Genomic DNA, 13,458 nt, shown 5'->3' with positions numbered 1-13,458 from the left:
CTCCATGTCCGACGTTCAGAAAGGTCATCTCTCCTCTTGCCTTGCCTCAAAAAGCACACATTTCTTATACACTTGTCTCACAAATAGCCACAGTCTCGCTCTCCCTTCTTATAGAGACATGCTCGTCTCTGTCGACGGCCCTCGCAAGCCCTACGCCACCCTCGCCACCCTTACCCCTCCCATCCCTCCGAAAGGACCTCATCTCCCTCCTCTCGCTGATCTATTCCGATGCCACAAAGCTATCAATAGCGCTCAAGCCACCTAAGCCTACGTACTCCGCAGGAATATCTACCACAAAGGAGTTCACAACACATATATCTACGCTCGGCTCTAACGCCGCCTCGTTCGATCCGAACGTCCACGGACGAACACTGACCGAGGAAGTCCACCGTCTTGCTTTATCCGTCCTCGATGCAGTACGGGAACTGGCTCATGCACACCGGAATTTACTCCAGGAGGGAGGAAGTAAGGGTATGACGGGTGCCGCGGGCGAAGATTATCTCGTCAAGACGGCAGCCATACATGATATTGTCTCTCGTGCAAAATCGGATTCACCTTCGGGATTGTCTCAGGATAACATTCAGGCTGTTCGGAAACGATGGAATGCTCATGGGGAGACTCTGAACGACGCTGTCGAAGAGTTGGATGAATTTATTAAGAGTGCGGAGGAAGACGGTGATGAGGATGAGGACGATGACGAGGAGCAGGGCGGAGATGGAGACGACAACGACGGCTGGGCGGAAGCAGGTTTTGATTTCGGGTCCAGCAATAAAAAGAAATCTCCCGAACAAATCCAACTCGCTCAAACAGTAAGTGACATTCCATCCTTCCTCCTCCGCACTGTGGCCCAAAACAATCATTCTAACGCCACTCAACTCCGCACAGCTCCGTCCCCTCATCCACCACATCTCAAAAGTCTGTGCCTACGCCGGAAAAACCATGCTCATTTCCCCCTCCTCTACGCCCTCACAAAATCCCGGTCCACCCCCCAATCCCTCCCCGTCCTCCCTCGACGCCCTCCTCAGCACCGCCTCAGCCCTGACCATCTCCTCCGACGAACTCGTCTCCCGAATAGAAGATCCCTCAGACTTAATCGAAGCACGGAACGAATTCGCAGACGCGATAGATGAGCTAGCTAAGGCTGTGGACGGATTGTGGGTGGATGCGGGTGCGGGTGCGGGTGAGGAGGGGAAAGTCGATGACGAGCAGAAGGGGAAGGAAGGGAAGCGGAAGGGGAGTAGGATTTGGTTCGGGTTGCATTTTGCGAATGTGAGGGATAGGGTGCGGAAGGTCGAGTATTCGAAGCCGAACGAAGGAGGAGAGTGAGGGGGATAAAAGTTGATCGTGGCGGTTTTGTTTTCCACGAATGTGCGACTAGATGGTCCAGCGCGGCCAATAAGTCCTATTCCGACCCTCGCTCACTAGTGGCATCATCGCACGAGGAGAACAATCTACATCGATTTTTTTGTGATAAGTAATTCAAACCATCGCCCGCACATCCGGGCCCTCCATCAGTGTACACCGCAACAAAAGTCTCATCTCATCTCAAAAACACAAAGGGCTACAGTCCAACTAAAAAAAAAGTACTTGAGTTCGAAAGCTCATCGAGCACCCCGAAAACTCAGATATAAGCTAAAGAGAGAAAAAGTCCAGTCAACAGTCCCGAGCGAAAAAAAAATTCGTAGCAAGCGACAGCGACCAATATTCGAGTTCGTATCGTGATAATAAGTAACGTCGGGTCCGGGTCCAAAAGCTCCCGATCCAGAGGACAAGGAAAGAGTGAACGACTGAACGGACGCCACACGTCAGAGAAAATGTCATAAATATTCATCGTGTCGAAGTCCGTCAAGAAATGAAAAATGAGAATTGAGTAGCGTGGAGACAAATATCCTAAGGGGGCGTTACAACGTTATACTTATAGTCGAAAGTCCTTCGCAGGCTCGTCTCCGCGGATGGTGTATGCGGAGACACCGGGAAAGCCTACGAGTTGATCAGTCATGATGAACGTCTCATTCCCAAGACTGCTTTTCTAAGGAGCCCTTTAACTGGATGTGCCCTGCTGCTCTTGGGCGGCTTGCTGGAGCGTCTCGACCGTCGCGGTACTGTAAGACAGATGGACTGAGCAAAAGTATATAGAGGTAAGATAGAAGGATATAGACATACCCTTGAGTGGAGTAACCGTCGTTCGGCGATGTCCCTTGTGAGTCGGTGCCACTCGTTCCTTGCGTCAAACCACCAGCGGAGAACTATATAAATCACGAAGAAAGAGGCAAGAAAAGTATGATGAGCAAACTATGACACTACCATCCATAAAAAGGAAGTAAATACGTACCTGGTACTGAGTCAGACCTTGGACACCCGCCGTGATACCCGCCTCTAACCAAGTCAAGTAAGCCGACTGTTGCTGAGACGACGTCGAAGCCGTTCCTTGCGAGTCGGTACGCCTGGAGAGACTGGTCTGGTTGACGAGAGGCACGGAAGAGTTGAACGGGACGAAGAACGGGAAGTTGTCTTGCGTGACGAGACCGAAGGCGGTGAGCGCCAGAGGCTTGCCGACACTGCATATCGGAAGAATTCAAACGCAGGGCAGGCACACGGATACATAGCCATGATGTGAGCAGGACCGGTGTAAAGACGTGACCGCGACGCCCGAAGACAAAGGTCGAGAGGATTCAAGATTTTTGAAAGAGTGTCCAGGAACAGGGGCCAGCGGTATGTATGCAAGAAGAAAAAAGAGTAATATCCATCAGCGATCAGGTCAGATTGCGAATGATGATATGGGCGTCGAACACGGATGAAAGGAGATCACGCTAGGGGCGCTTAGCCACATTGCATGCCCCCCGCGCAAGGCGTTTCGAAAATCAACAGAGCGGGAAAAGAGAAGGGTAGGGGCGGATGATGTAAATGATAGGATATGGGACGGGTACGTACGCGTTGGCAAACGCGGCCTGGTTCTGGATCCATTCGATACCCTCCTGGACGGTGTTATTAAAGTCGAACGACGACTGTCCCTGCGAGCCTGGTACAGTTTCGCCATCGGTGGTGTAAACGTTCTGGTCGGGGAAGAACTGGAAAGTGCCGAAGCCGATATCGGGGATGTTGAGGATGTCCTGGCTGTCAACGCCCTGGGATCCATCGAACGAGGGACCGGTGCTGCTAGTCTGGCGCTTCGCGTTGCTGCCTATTTAGTAGAAATGCGAAGTCGGAGGAGTGCGAGTGTACATGAAACGCCGGGTTCCGGAAACAGAAGAACTAAGTCAGCACATGTTTCCTCAGGATGGACTGATGCTGAGAATACGATGGCCGAAGATAACAAGGTTGGATGGACGGTGGATGGAAGGGAAGATTTCGAGTAGTGTTCAATGGAATCAAGCTAACCTGAAGCTGGGGCTGCCCAACGTCCGCGGATGGTCGGACCCTCGCGCTTCTTCTTCTGCGGACGGGATGCAGCGGCAGCGCGAGCCTTGCGCCTCTGAGCGATGTCGCGCATGAGACGATCTGGGGTCGTCACTCCAGCCGGGGCACGTTTACCTGGAGCAGCGGAAGGCGTGGGCGTGGGCGTAATTGGGAAGAGCTTCGTGCAGGTCGGGCATTGGAAGCCATGATTACTATGCACGACGAGAAGTTAGACTTCCATTAGTTTCGGGTGTAATACAAGACCACGGGTTTGAGGGCGAGACTCACCCGGACGCCACGAGATGGTTGGGATCGATGGAGCGAATGAATTCAGAGACGGTTGCATGCCACTTGGTGATCGTTGTGGTCGTGCAGGTGTCCGAGTTAGCGACTGTTGAGCCACACCTGGGGTCGTTGGCGAGCTCCCAACCGAAAACGAAGGGGTTGTCCACGAAGCGCGAGACAACTTGTTGTGTGTAGTTTTGGAAGAAGTTAATGATGTCGTCACTCGTGTAGAACTCATCGTGGAGCTGGTTGGTGCCGAATGCACGAACGTATGCATCCATACCGCCTGACAAGTAGAAGTGTCCGTCAGAAAAAGAGAAGATCACTGGGGTGGAGTGAGAAAAACAAACCATAAGAGTTGGACAAGAAGTTTCGTGCCAAGGGTGCCGGGTTGGTCGCGTTCGCAATAGGGTTCCAGTTGTTCGTGAGCGAGAAGAGGACGTAGATGCCGTGGTCTTGAGCGAGCTGGACGAACTTGTCGAGCTTGGGGAGGCCGTTAGGACCGGTGTTGACCTCGGTCTTACCGTTGCAAATCAACTGAAGCCAGCTGCTACCGTCGTCGGGAATTTCCGTGACGTCTAGTAGTTCGAGTACCCAGTCAGCGGACTGGGGAATAGATATTCGACAGTTTCGACAAACCGTTGAAGGCCCATGTCCTAACTACCTTAATGCCGGAAGCGGATATGTTGGCGAGCACTTTCGAAATATCGTCATCGGAATCGAGGAAGGGAAGCCAGTAGGCGTTCGTGCCGATGAACGAGAAGTCACTAGCAAGACAAAAATATCGCATTGTTAGTTCGATGTGCTCACAGTGTCACATAGAGGGCATAGTTAGCCTCCTGGCTACTTTATCCCTCATACAAAGAGCTAGGGTAAAAATTCATAACATACCTTCCGTTCACGACGAACTTGTCCCCCTGAGTACTAATGAAATTAGAGGCAGCACGTTTCTGGATGGTTCGTGAAGGCGTAGCATAGGCGTATGCACTAGAGAAGACATTCAAGGCGAAGGACAACCAGAAAAAGGGACGCATAGCTCTCTTCGTGGCCGAGAGAACAGAGGGCGTAAAGGCTGAAGGGGCGTAAAAGCACGAGCGGCCCTCACGAATGGTGCGTTTGTGGTATTTATGCAAACGAGGCGGCGCGTGTACCTTGCCGGCCTGGCCTTCCCGTGGGTGTAAGTCATAATACGGGCGCCAATCTTAGCAAAGGAAGACTAGACGCGGTGTGCAGGCGGTGTTCTCTACACCCTGACCGGGAAACGCGAAAGAGCGATTTGATCCAGTACAAATATTGGGACAGCCTCCGTACGAGAAATACAAGTACCAAGCTGCGTGGACAGGCTCATTGCCTTCTGTTCTGTGGTGAAGACTGCCAGCTCGAGTGCAAGAATATATGCGTCATGGGGAGAGCGTATCCCTAGAACAAGAGGTGAGGACAAGGCAAGTACGATCTAGACATCGATGCACCGTTCACGCCTGCCTCGTGCCAAGCGCTCCCCGTACTCCGGCTCACGGAATCAAATTCATTTCACCCTGATTCGCCCCTGTTCCGCATACACACGGACCAATCGCTGTCACGCCTTTGCATGAATTGCGCACAAACGGATTTCCACCGCTCGCCACACTATCCGTCATGTTGTCTCGGAGTGCCTCCAGAGCTCGTCCGCTCGTCCGCTCTTGTCAGACTACGCGGCACATACTGCATCCCCAGGTTTCTCGACGATACCAGTCAGGAAACTCCCAGAAATCCACCACACCATGGCGCGAAGAAGCTCTTCCACACGAATTGGACTTCGGTGGCCACACAATGTTCTCATTCCGAGTCCTCGCTCGGTTTGTTCGATACTCACTCATCGCCGCCGTCGGCATAGCTGGGACGACGCTGACCGCGTATGAGGCTACTCATATGTGGATCGAGAATATTGAGCTAGCTCCAGAGAAAAACGAAGAAGCGAAGAGGTGGGGATGGGATCTAGAGAGGGATAAGTGGACTGGAGGCGACAGTGGTGGTACAGATCCCTTCCTGGGCTTCTCTAATCGTCATCGAGTCAGGGCAGCATGGAGTGCACAGAACTGGGGTGCCGGTTCAGATACTGCTAAAGTCATCTCGAGCTCATCTAGCAAGGGTTCGTTCGGATCGGGAGGGCTGAACGTCGTAGAAACCGGTTTGGAATATGCCCAGGACTTCCTTCGTCCTGTTATTGACGCAGCCATTGCCCAAGAATCCAGCGGTCGTCTGCGCCCTCACACGATATTAGACCTTCTGACGCGTCGAGCAGATATCTTGGAGCGGATGGGGTCCAGAGACGGGTGGTTCGAGAGCAGATCAGAATACGAGAGGGTATGGACCCGGCTGGCTGGCCAAGGACCTGAGGCGCCTCGAGTCGCTCTCAAGCTGGGAGATCTCAATCATCGTTTGGGCAACTCTGCGGACGCATTAGCGTGGTGGTCCCGCGCAATCCAACAATCGGGCGGCGACGTATCACCTCTCAATCCCCTACTCCCCGCCGTTCCTTCGACGCCACCATCTTCCCCTTCTTCCCAACGCGCCCTTGCGTCAGCATTCGTCTCTTTATCCGCGTTTTACGCGACAACCGGCCAACTTCGACAGGCGCAAACCTTTCAAGAAGCGTCATTAAACCTCCTTCGCTCTATTCGCCCTCCAGAATCTTTTGACAAGGCATCTGCGCCGCAAGCGTTGCATGCCTTGTACCTTCTGCATCGGTCCGCGCTGATCACGGTCCACCATGCCGAAGTTCTCTACGCTCTTCGTCAACCGGCGGCGACATCTGTTCAATGGCTCACCCAAGCCGCAGAGTCTTCCGAACGGGTAGCCTTGCTCCTGACCGGCCTACCAGCTACGCATCCGGACGCCCCTCTCTCCAAGATCCCACACCCACCATCATCCGAATCTCCTCTTCTTCCCATTTATAAAACCTCGGTCTCAATGCAAAAGCCAGCAAAGAGTTTACTCCGAGACGCTCGACGATCAGCAGCCGAAGCATGGAATCTCGTCGGTATTTTGAGCGAGAAGAGTGGCGACTCACGCTCGCTGGATACCGCATTACAGTGTTACGAGCGCGCGCTCGGATGGGCTGGAGTCGCGGCGGATACGGCAGGAGGTATAGGCCAAGCTGGAGAAGGGATCCTAGACGCCGAATGGAAGGCTTTGTGGGCGAATTACGTGCGGGTCAGGGATTCCGTTCGTTCTAACAGCTCAGAAAAACCATGAGACCGCGCTTCGTCGCTGTCTACTGTGGTCGCCGGTGAGTGTGTTTCCGATAGCAGTTCCAACAAGTACTTGATGACTCACTGAACGTGTTTAGCACCTCATGGAACCTTTTACTTTTAGTTTCTCCATGATGAACTTTGGCCTTTTGAACGTGTTGGTGGGAATGGGGAGGAATGTCCGTGTGGTACCCGCATACAACTGTTTGCTTTACTTAGCTCTTGATCTACTGTCACGATGCCATGCTCTTATCGATATGCCTCGATTTACCCTTGGACCGGTACACACTACATTTCTTCTCTGAGTAATCTCCGAGACACTTCGCTGGAATATTGAAAGTGTTGGGCAGTACGCGCCACCCTGCGCCACCTGCGCCACCCCCTGTGTGACTGTGACTCACCATTCATTAAACTCCGTGACACCAATTTTGGTCCCAGACCCACCAAATTTGAAATGTGTTGACCTTCTCCGCTTTCCCATTCCTTCTTGAGTGAATGTTCGTGTTCCGGGCCGCAAGCTCTAGACATCAGCGATTGAACGACATCGCGCGACATCATCGACATCTGAACCATCTGTCCCCACAATCCACATCCCTTCATCAACCTCGGTTTGTTCTTTCATCGTCAAACCAACACCACCATCACCGCCACTCCATCATAAGAAAATTCAGCATGTCGAAGAGCCTCGCCACCGAACGTTTCCTCGCTGATCGTACCGCACCCTACTGTTCCCTCGATATCGCAAAGTCTTTCGCACAACTCAGGTCTGTCTGTCCGATCTTACATATTCGGACTGTAGTGTCCGCTAGCTGTCAGATGCACTGACGAGATAGCCCCTATTTGTTGTTCTAATTATGTTGTGTCTACGTGCTGCCGCCTTATGTGTCCATACAGCTCAAAGGAGAAGAAGTATGCTCACTTTGTAGGTGAAGCGAGTTGGGCTGGCGCTCGGATCATTCAGGGGCAATGGACACCGGAGGCCACGTCGCTCTATGACCTCCTTGTCTTGACCTTCAGCGAGAATGGAAAGTTGACCGATTTGGAGGCTTTGAAATCGAAAGCTGGTCTCTCTGACGAAGATTTCGAGGCCATTTTGCAGTATACCAGCCAAGTATTGTACGACCATACACGCCAAACTTTCCAGGTCACTGTCAATGTTACTGACGGTCGGCGCCACGCAGGAGTAACTTGGTGAACTACAAGTCTTTCGGGTTCACGAAGTTCGTTCCCCGCGTCCCACAAGAAAAGTTCGCCGTCGTGGTCGAGAAATCCGCGAATGCTTCGAACGCGGTCCCCCTCTGGCAGAAGGTCAGCTTGCAACCTGCGTCGATTACTGTCCGTTTATTCTGACCATTCTCCTGTTTATATTGCTCGCACAGCTGAAAGACCACATCTACGCGCTGAGTCCGGAAGCATCCCTATTGATCGGCAAACGTCAAGAAGGACATGTCTCGAACTACTACCTCGGCGAACCTGTCACGGACGAAGAGGTCGCAGCCGTCCAAGCCGCCGCAGAAAAAATAGGGGTCGACGTGCTGAACACACGGTTCGTTCTTTGGGCTTCGAACGCCTTCGAAACGAGACACATGTCCTCATTCACTCATTCATCCATGATAATCATTGACGCCACAGCGTGCAGAAGAAGGGCCCGAAGGACTTCGTGCTCCTGGTGGCGTCTGCTGACCAGAAGGCGAGCTCGCAGCATGCCTTGGAAATTGCTGGGGGTTCGGCGACTCTCACCGTCCAGTACGGCGACTTTTCCGATGCGCTGAACAAGGCAGCTGTGGCGTTGGGTGAGGTATGGATCCTCCTAACCAGATAGAGAGGAGAACATTCTGCGGTCTCTGATAGCCTTGGTGCCTCGACAGGCTAAGAAATATGCGGCCAACCCCACGCAGGTGGCCATGCTGGAAGGTTACATCAAATCGTAGGTACCCATACGTTGGATACTTAACCAGGGACTAGCTTCATTCGCTACTGAACGTCTTCCGTCAGGTTCAAGACTGGGTCTATTGAAGCTCACAAAGAAGCCTCGACGGAATGGGTCAAGGACGTCGGTCCAGTCGTCGAGAGCTATGTCGGATTCATCGAGACCTACGTTGGTAAGCCAGCCCATCCAACTCCGCCCGGTGTCCGAATGACTGAGGTCAACACATCCCGATAGATCCTTGGGGTGCGCGAGCCGAGTGGGAAGGTACATTTTATACCTCACGTCATGGACCATGTTTTTTCGAGACGCTCATGCTCACGGCCCGATCGTACCAGGCTTCACCGCTATCGTGAACAAGGCTCTGAGCGCAAAATACGAAACGCTGGTCAATGGCGCCCCGGAATTGATCAAGAATCTTCCTTGGGGAAAGGACTATGAGGTCGATGTTTTCCGCAAACCTGATTTTACGGCGTTGGAGGTCGTGACGTTTGCTACTGGAGGTATGTATGGCCATTGTGGTCCTCTTGCTGCGGTTGATGACTGATGCCGCTCTGACGGGAAGGAATACCCGCGGGCATCAATGTTTGTTGTCTCTCAGTTATAGGAGAATTGGAACTCAACCTGTTTGGTTACTTGTCTGTTTAGATTCCTGTGAGAGCATCATTCGCATTGTTTTCATGACCCACATACTGATCCTGATGTTTAGAACTATTATGATGTCCGAGAGTCCACCGGGTTCAAGAACGTGTCGCTCGCCGTGAGTGCTCTGACCCCTCACTCTGCCTGAGCCATCTCTGACGATAAACTAGAATATCCTTGCAGCAAAGGCACCGAGTGAGCCGCATCACTGAGTGAATTTCCTGGAATGCTGTTGTGCTAAAAACACGTCACAGACGAGGAAGTGACCTTCATACATCCCGACGACCTTGATCTCTACAACGCATGGGACAGCAAGGCCTTCGAGGTTCAAGTAGCAAACCATGAGCTTTTGGGCCACGGATCCGGCAAGCTTTTCAAAGAGAGTGCAGATGGGACGAAGAACTTTGACCCCAACACGGTATGCACGCTTCGATCCTGCCATCATCGTCACTACGGCTGCTCAACTGTGTGATATAGGTTAACCCTCTCACTGGAAAGCCTATGTAAGTTTGTGCTGTCCTCGCTCGACGAGATGTTCTCGGGCTGATTCTTCGTTTCAGTGCGTCGTGGTACAAGCCCGGTCAGACGCCCGACTCCGTCCTTGGTGAAGTATCATCGTCTATGGAGGAATGCCGTGCAGAAACCGTAGCACTCTTTCGTGAGTACTCCGCACCGCCATGTCAACGCTTGCAAAGGAACCCACAGGCTGATGTCACGATATCATTCCAGTGGTCAGCAACACCGACATCCTCAAGATCTTCGGTGTAGGTTTCTGTCTATCGTTCCACATCCTCGGATATTATACTGAGGACCCATGAAGTACACCAGCCAGAAAGATATCGACGACATCCAATACATCACATTCTTGCTCATGGCCCGTGCAGGTCTCCGAGCACTCGAGTTCTACGATCCTGCCACCAAGAAGCACGGGCAGGCCCATATGCAGGCTCGGTCCGTTGTCATCTTTACTTTGTCTCGATCGACACCTCTTATTGATCATGATATACTTGCAGTCTTGGAATCACACAGCATCTCATTAACGGTGGTATCGCGCGCCTGGAAGAGGTTAAGGATGCAAGCGGCCAGCTCGAGAATGCTTACGTTCGGGTCCGTAAACCACCTGCGCAACGGCCTCCTTCACCTTCACTGACTTCTTTTGACCCGTACAGGTGGACAGGGAAAAGGTGCTGAAGGAGGGTAAGGACGTCGTCGGAAAACTTCTGATCGACCTTCAAGTCCGTAAAAGTACCGCCGACGGCGCAGGGGCACGACAATTCTACACTGAGCTGACGAAGCCTTTCCCTGGATGGGACGGCGAGCTGCGCGACCTCGTTCTGCGCAAAAAACAGGCAAGTCGCTCTGTTTTCCTTTCTGGTTGTAGTACACGAGGACTTATGCATCGCTGTGATACAGCCGAGGAAGATCTTCGTGCAACCGAATACATTCATCGAGAACGACGAGGTCGTGCTTAAGGAGTACCCACTGACGGCTGCCGGTGCCATCGAGAGCTTCATCGAGAGGAAGTTGTAGGTTTGGTATGCATTATCGCGGTATGCAGTAGTGTTGAAAAGAAGACAATCGGACGTCTGTCCGATAAATGTATGATAAATATAATCCTGTGGATCCACGCATCGCCTGGCCCCTGTCACCATGTGAACGTTGCGTGGCGTAAAAGTATTGCGCGTATGAGTATACTGTGGTAAGGGAGTGAGCCCAGGATGCGAGCCCTTCACCCGTCGAAGGATATTTAAACCTCTTGTACGAGGGCTACTATGACAGTCACACTGGGGGCGAGTCAGTGATCGCGTTACGGGAGGCAAGGTGGGTCGCTTACTCGTCGAGTTTCTGTCCAGTCAAGATCCAAGTCAGTGAAAGCCTGACGAAAAAAGAAAAGTGAGATGTGCTCACCCCGCCATGGAAGTCGAGACCTTCTTTTTTAGCAGCCTCTGCAAAGCTCGCTATTAGCATCGGCTTACATGGCTAAAAAGATGCCCGAAGAGTACTGACTTGCGAACGGGCTCTCTCTCGTCCATTTCATCATGCACGCTCGAGCGTACTGCACCATACGATCCGCCATGCTCTGAACTTGCTGTTCATCTGTTCCTCCTCCGCGAGCCACAAGGTTGCATATTGACGTGATCTCGCTGTTGAAGACGTTGTCCGAGAGCCCGTCGGTCTATCCAATGGTGGAGTTAGCTTGCGGGTCAAGGAGGGGCTTTGTCAAGCGTCACCCACGTAAACAATGACAAGATCACCATCTCGAAGTTTCATTTCGTACTCGTCTGCATCTGAGGGATAATCTTTGATTGCTTCGTGTCTTCGGGTCCTCTCCATTGGGAGTTCCTTTGTCAGTTGCCTAGCCAGAGGGAGGCTTACTTCGAGGTACTGGACCAGAATTTGGGAGGAAACGCACCATGGGCAGTTGAAGAAGTGTGTTTGAGATTCTTGCCTGTGAATTACAGAGGATGAACGAATAACGACAAAGCCACTGTCCCCTAGGCTGAGGAAAGTCAGCGTCAACGCATAGGCTGCAATAGCACTTTGAGATGACTTACTTTGCTGCGCGAAGTACACCGGAAGATGCGTTTAGGTTTACAATACATGCTGTGCTGGAACCTGGAGGATGGAATTCAGAGATATGTCGAGACAGAGGAGACCTTTGCAACGCACCAGCTAGTACCGCTTTCTCCTGCATAACGGCGTCATACGCCAGTCGCATACACTGGACGGGCAGGAGTTCCCATCCATCGACTGCCTCACGCTCCTCATACTCCTGTGTTGGGTCAATCTCCGCTTCGCCTGCCCATGCCGCTTTGGAATATCGATGTGCATGGTACATGAGAGCTTGTGCGAATAGTGAAGGGTCCACATTCTGCTCAATCCAGCCACCCACACCATCCGCAACGCCAAAGGAAACGCCCTAGAACGATCAACCATTGAGAAACAAGATATAAGCCACACAAATTGACGTCACGAATGAAAGAGCCTCACCTACCGACTTGCTTTTCATCTGATGGGAATTCCGTAAAGCGTTAAATTGAAGATCTCCCCGATTCTAGGATTGGGAATGATACTCACTTCTTGAATATAGAAGAAGTCTTCTCCTGCACCTCCACTGTAGTTGGCTCCTGACTTCATGAGCATGTTATCCCTCCATTGTCCGATAGGACTGTCGCTGGGAAAAGATTGCGCCCGAAGTCTGCGTGCTCGTCGATCTGGAGGTTTCGGCAGACAACTGGCTGCTATATGAAACCGGTACGGTCGGGGCATCGTTGAGGAGTTTCTTGTCCATGATGGTGCTGGTCTCTTGACAGAATTGTGGGACGAGAGGAAAGAAGATAGTTGGATTTTAGAGCGGGTCAAGGTGAAGGAGGCCATGGACGCGTCGAAAGTCACGCGAGGCTTTTGGGTGCTCGACAAAAGGTTCCGACGTCATCTCATCTTCCCTGTCGTCGGCTTTTCCCGAGCGGGGAAGTTCAACCACACTACTACTTATCTCGTTATATCCTCAGGCTCGGACTTGACGACAGTCTGCTGGTTTACTCCGCGTCTTTGCTCTTATCGTCCATGGCGAGATCGTAGCTTACCAGCAGCTGCGATGGGCTGGAAATTTCATTCTGGACGACGAGCTTCGCAATGCCAGTGGGCTTTTTGTAGTGATTTCCCAAACGTCTCCTGGTTATTGACGCTCTGCCACTCCCAGGCTAACCGCCACCCACCCACATAGATGCCGAATTCGCGAAGCGGCATATCCCATCCACACTCGCCGTGTCGCCTTGTGTGGGTCAGTTTTCGACTGTAGGTCTTTTCCCGTCCAAGCGTACCTGTGCACTGGTCACTAGGTGTGCATTTGGAAGGGATGGACACACTGCAATGGATGAGCTATTTTTACGATGGACAGCGATCATCATGGCCGACGCCTCTCTAAGGTGCTGAACTCCATAGATGACCGCTGTGTGATGGACCCACAAGTTGATA

The 13,458-nt window shown here is 52.2% G+C and overlaps 4 protein-coding genes across 4 annotated transcripts; 3 read left to right on the top strand and 1 right to left on the bottom strand.

Annotated features, from left to right (window-relative positions):
• Positions 1 to 4: 4 nt before the first annotated feature.
• On the top strand, positions 5 to 1,326 carry STEHIDRAFT_108626 (uncharacterized protein; the record flags this gene model as incomplete). The annotated part of the gene is made up of 3 exons (XM_007301010.1): positions 5 to 23; positions 115 to 809; positions 886 to 1,326. The coding sequence occupies 3 exons, from the start codon at positions 5 to 7 to the stop codon at positions 1,324 to 1,326; spliced, it is 1,155 nt and encodes a 384-aa protein (XP_007301072.1).
• A 122-nt stretch (positions 1,327 to 1,448) lies between these two features.
• On the bottom strand, positions 1,449 to 4,883 carry STEHIDRAFT_74462 (glycoside hydrolase). The gene is made up of 9 exons (XM_007300527.1): positions 4,573 to 4,883; positions 4,321 to 4,448; positions 4,032 to 4,259; positions 3,685 to 3,967; positions 3,379 to 3,608; positions 2,932 to 3,181; positions 2,333 to 2,558; positions 2,164 to 2,246; positions 1,449 to 2,102 (listed from the first exon to the last, which is right to left on the bottom strand). Exons 1-9 carry the CDS (start codon positions 4,713 to 4,715, stop codon positions 2,042 to 2,044), a joined length of 1,632 nt encoding a protein of 543 aa, XP_007300589.1. The 5' UTR covers positions 4,716 to 4,883; the 3' UTR covers positions 1,449 to 2,041.
• A 424-nt stretch (positions 4,884 to 5,307) lies between these two features.
• On the top strand, positions 5,308 to 7,177 carry STEHIDRAFT_92669 (uncharacterized protein). Its single transcript, XM_007301009.1, has 2 exons — positions 5,308 to 6,949; positions 7,010 to 7,177. The coding sequence occupies exon 1, from the start codon at positions 5,317 to 5,319 to the stop codon at positions 6,913 to 6,915; it is 1,599 nt and encodes a 532-aa protein (XP_007301071.1). The 5' UTR covers positions 5,308 to 5,316; the 3' UTR covers positions 6,916 to 6,949; positions 7,010 to 7,177.
• A 332-nt stretch (positions 7,178 to 7,509) lies between these two features.
• On the top strand, positions 7,510 to 12,828 carry STEHIDRAFT_145190 (aflatoxin-detoxifizyme). The gene is made up of 30 exons (XM_007301008.1): positions 7,510 to 7,675; positions 7,806 to 8,027; positions 8,093 to 8,219; positions 8,291 to 8,457; positions 8,544 to 8,709; positions 8,780 to 8,838; positions 8,907 to 9,013; positions 9,076 to 9,105; positions 9,177 to 9,341; positions 9,404 to 9,423; positions 9,487 to 9,492; positions 9,548 to 9,598; positions 9,651 to 9,675; positions 9,735 to 9,898; positions 9,958 to 9,983; positions 10,041 to 10,138; positions 10,210 to 10,244; positions 10,301 to 10,431; positions 10,494 to 10,587; positions 10,650 to 10,829; positions 10,894 to 11,264; positions 11,315 to 11,325; positions 11,389 to 11,426; positions 11,488 to 11,656; positions 11,716 to 11,836; positions 11,894 to 11,980; positions 12,036 to 12,096; positions 12,151 to 12,400; positions 12,472 to 12,488; positions 12,557 to 12,828. The coding sequence occupies exons 1-21, from the start codon at positions 7,584 to 7,586 to the stop codon at positions 11,008 to 11,010; spliced, it is 2,082 nt and encodes a 693-aa protein (XP_007301070.1). The 5' UTR covers positions 7,510 to 7,583; the 3' UTR covers positions 11,011 to 11,264; positions 11,315 to 11,325; positions 11,389 to 11,426; positions 11,488 to 11,656; positions 11,716 to 11,836; positions 11,894 to 11,980; positions 12,036 to 12,096; positions 12,151 to 12,400; positions 12,472 to 12,488; positions 12,557 to 12,828.
• The last annotated feature ends 630 nt before the right edge of the window (positions 12,829 to 13,458 follow it).

Source organism: Stereum hirsutum, assembly GCF_000264905.1.
Source record: "Stereum hirsutum FP-91666 SS1 unplaced genomic scaffold STEHIscaffold_3, whole genome shotgun sequence".
Taxonomy (NCBI): Eukaryota; Fungi; Basidiomycota; class Agaricomycetes; order Russulales; family Stereaceae; genus Stereum; species Stereum hirsutum.
Note: the sequence above shows the minus strand (reverse complement) of the source record. Positions and strands in the feature narration are given on the sequence as shown.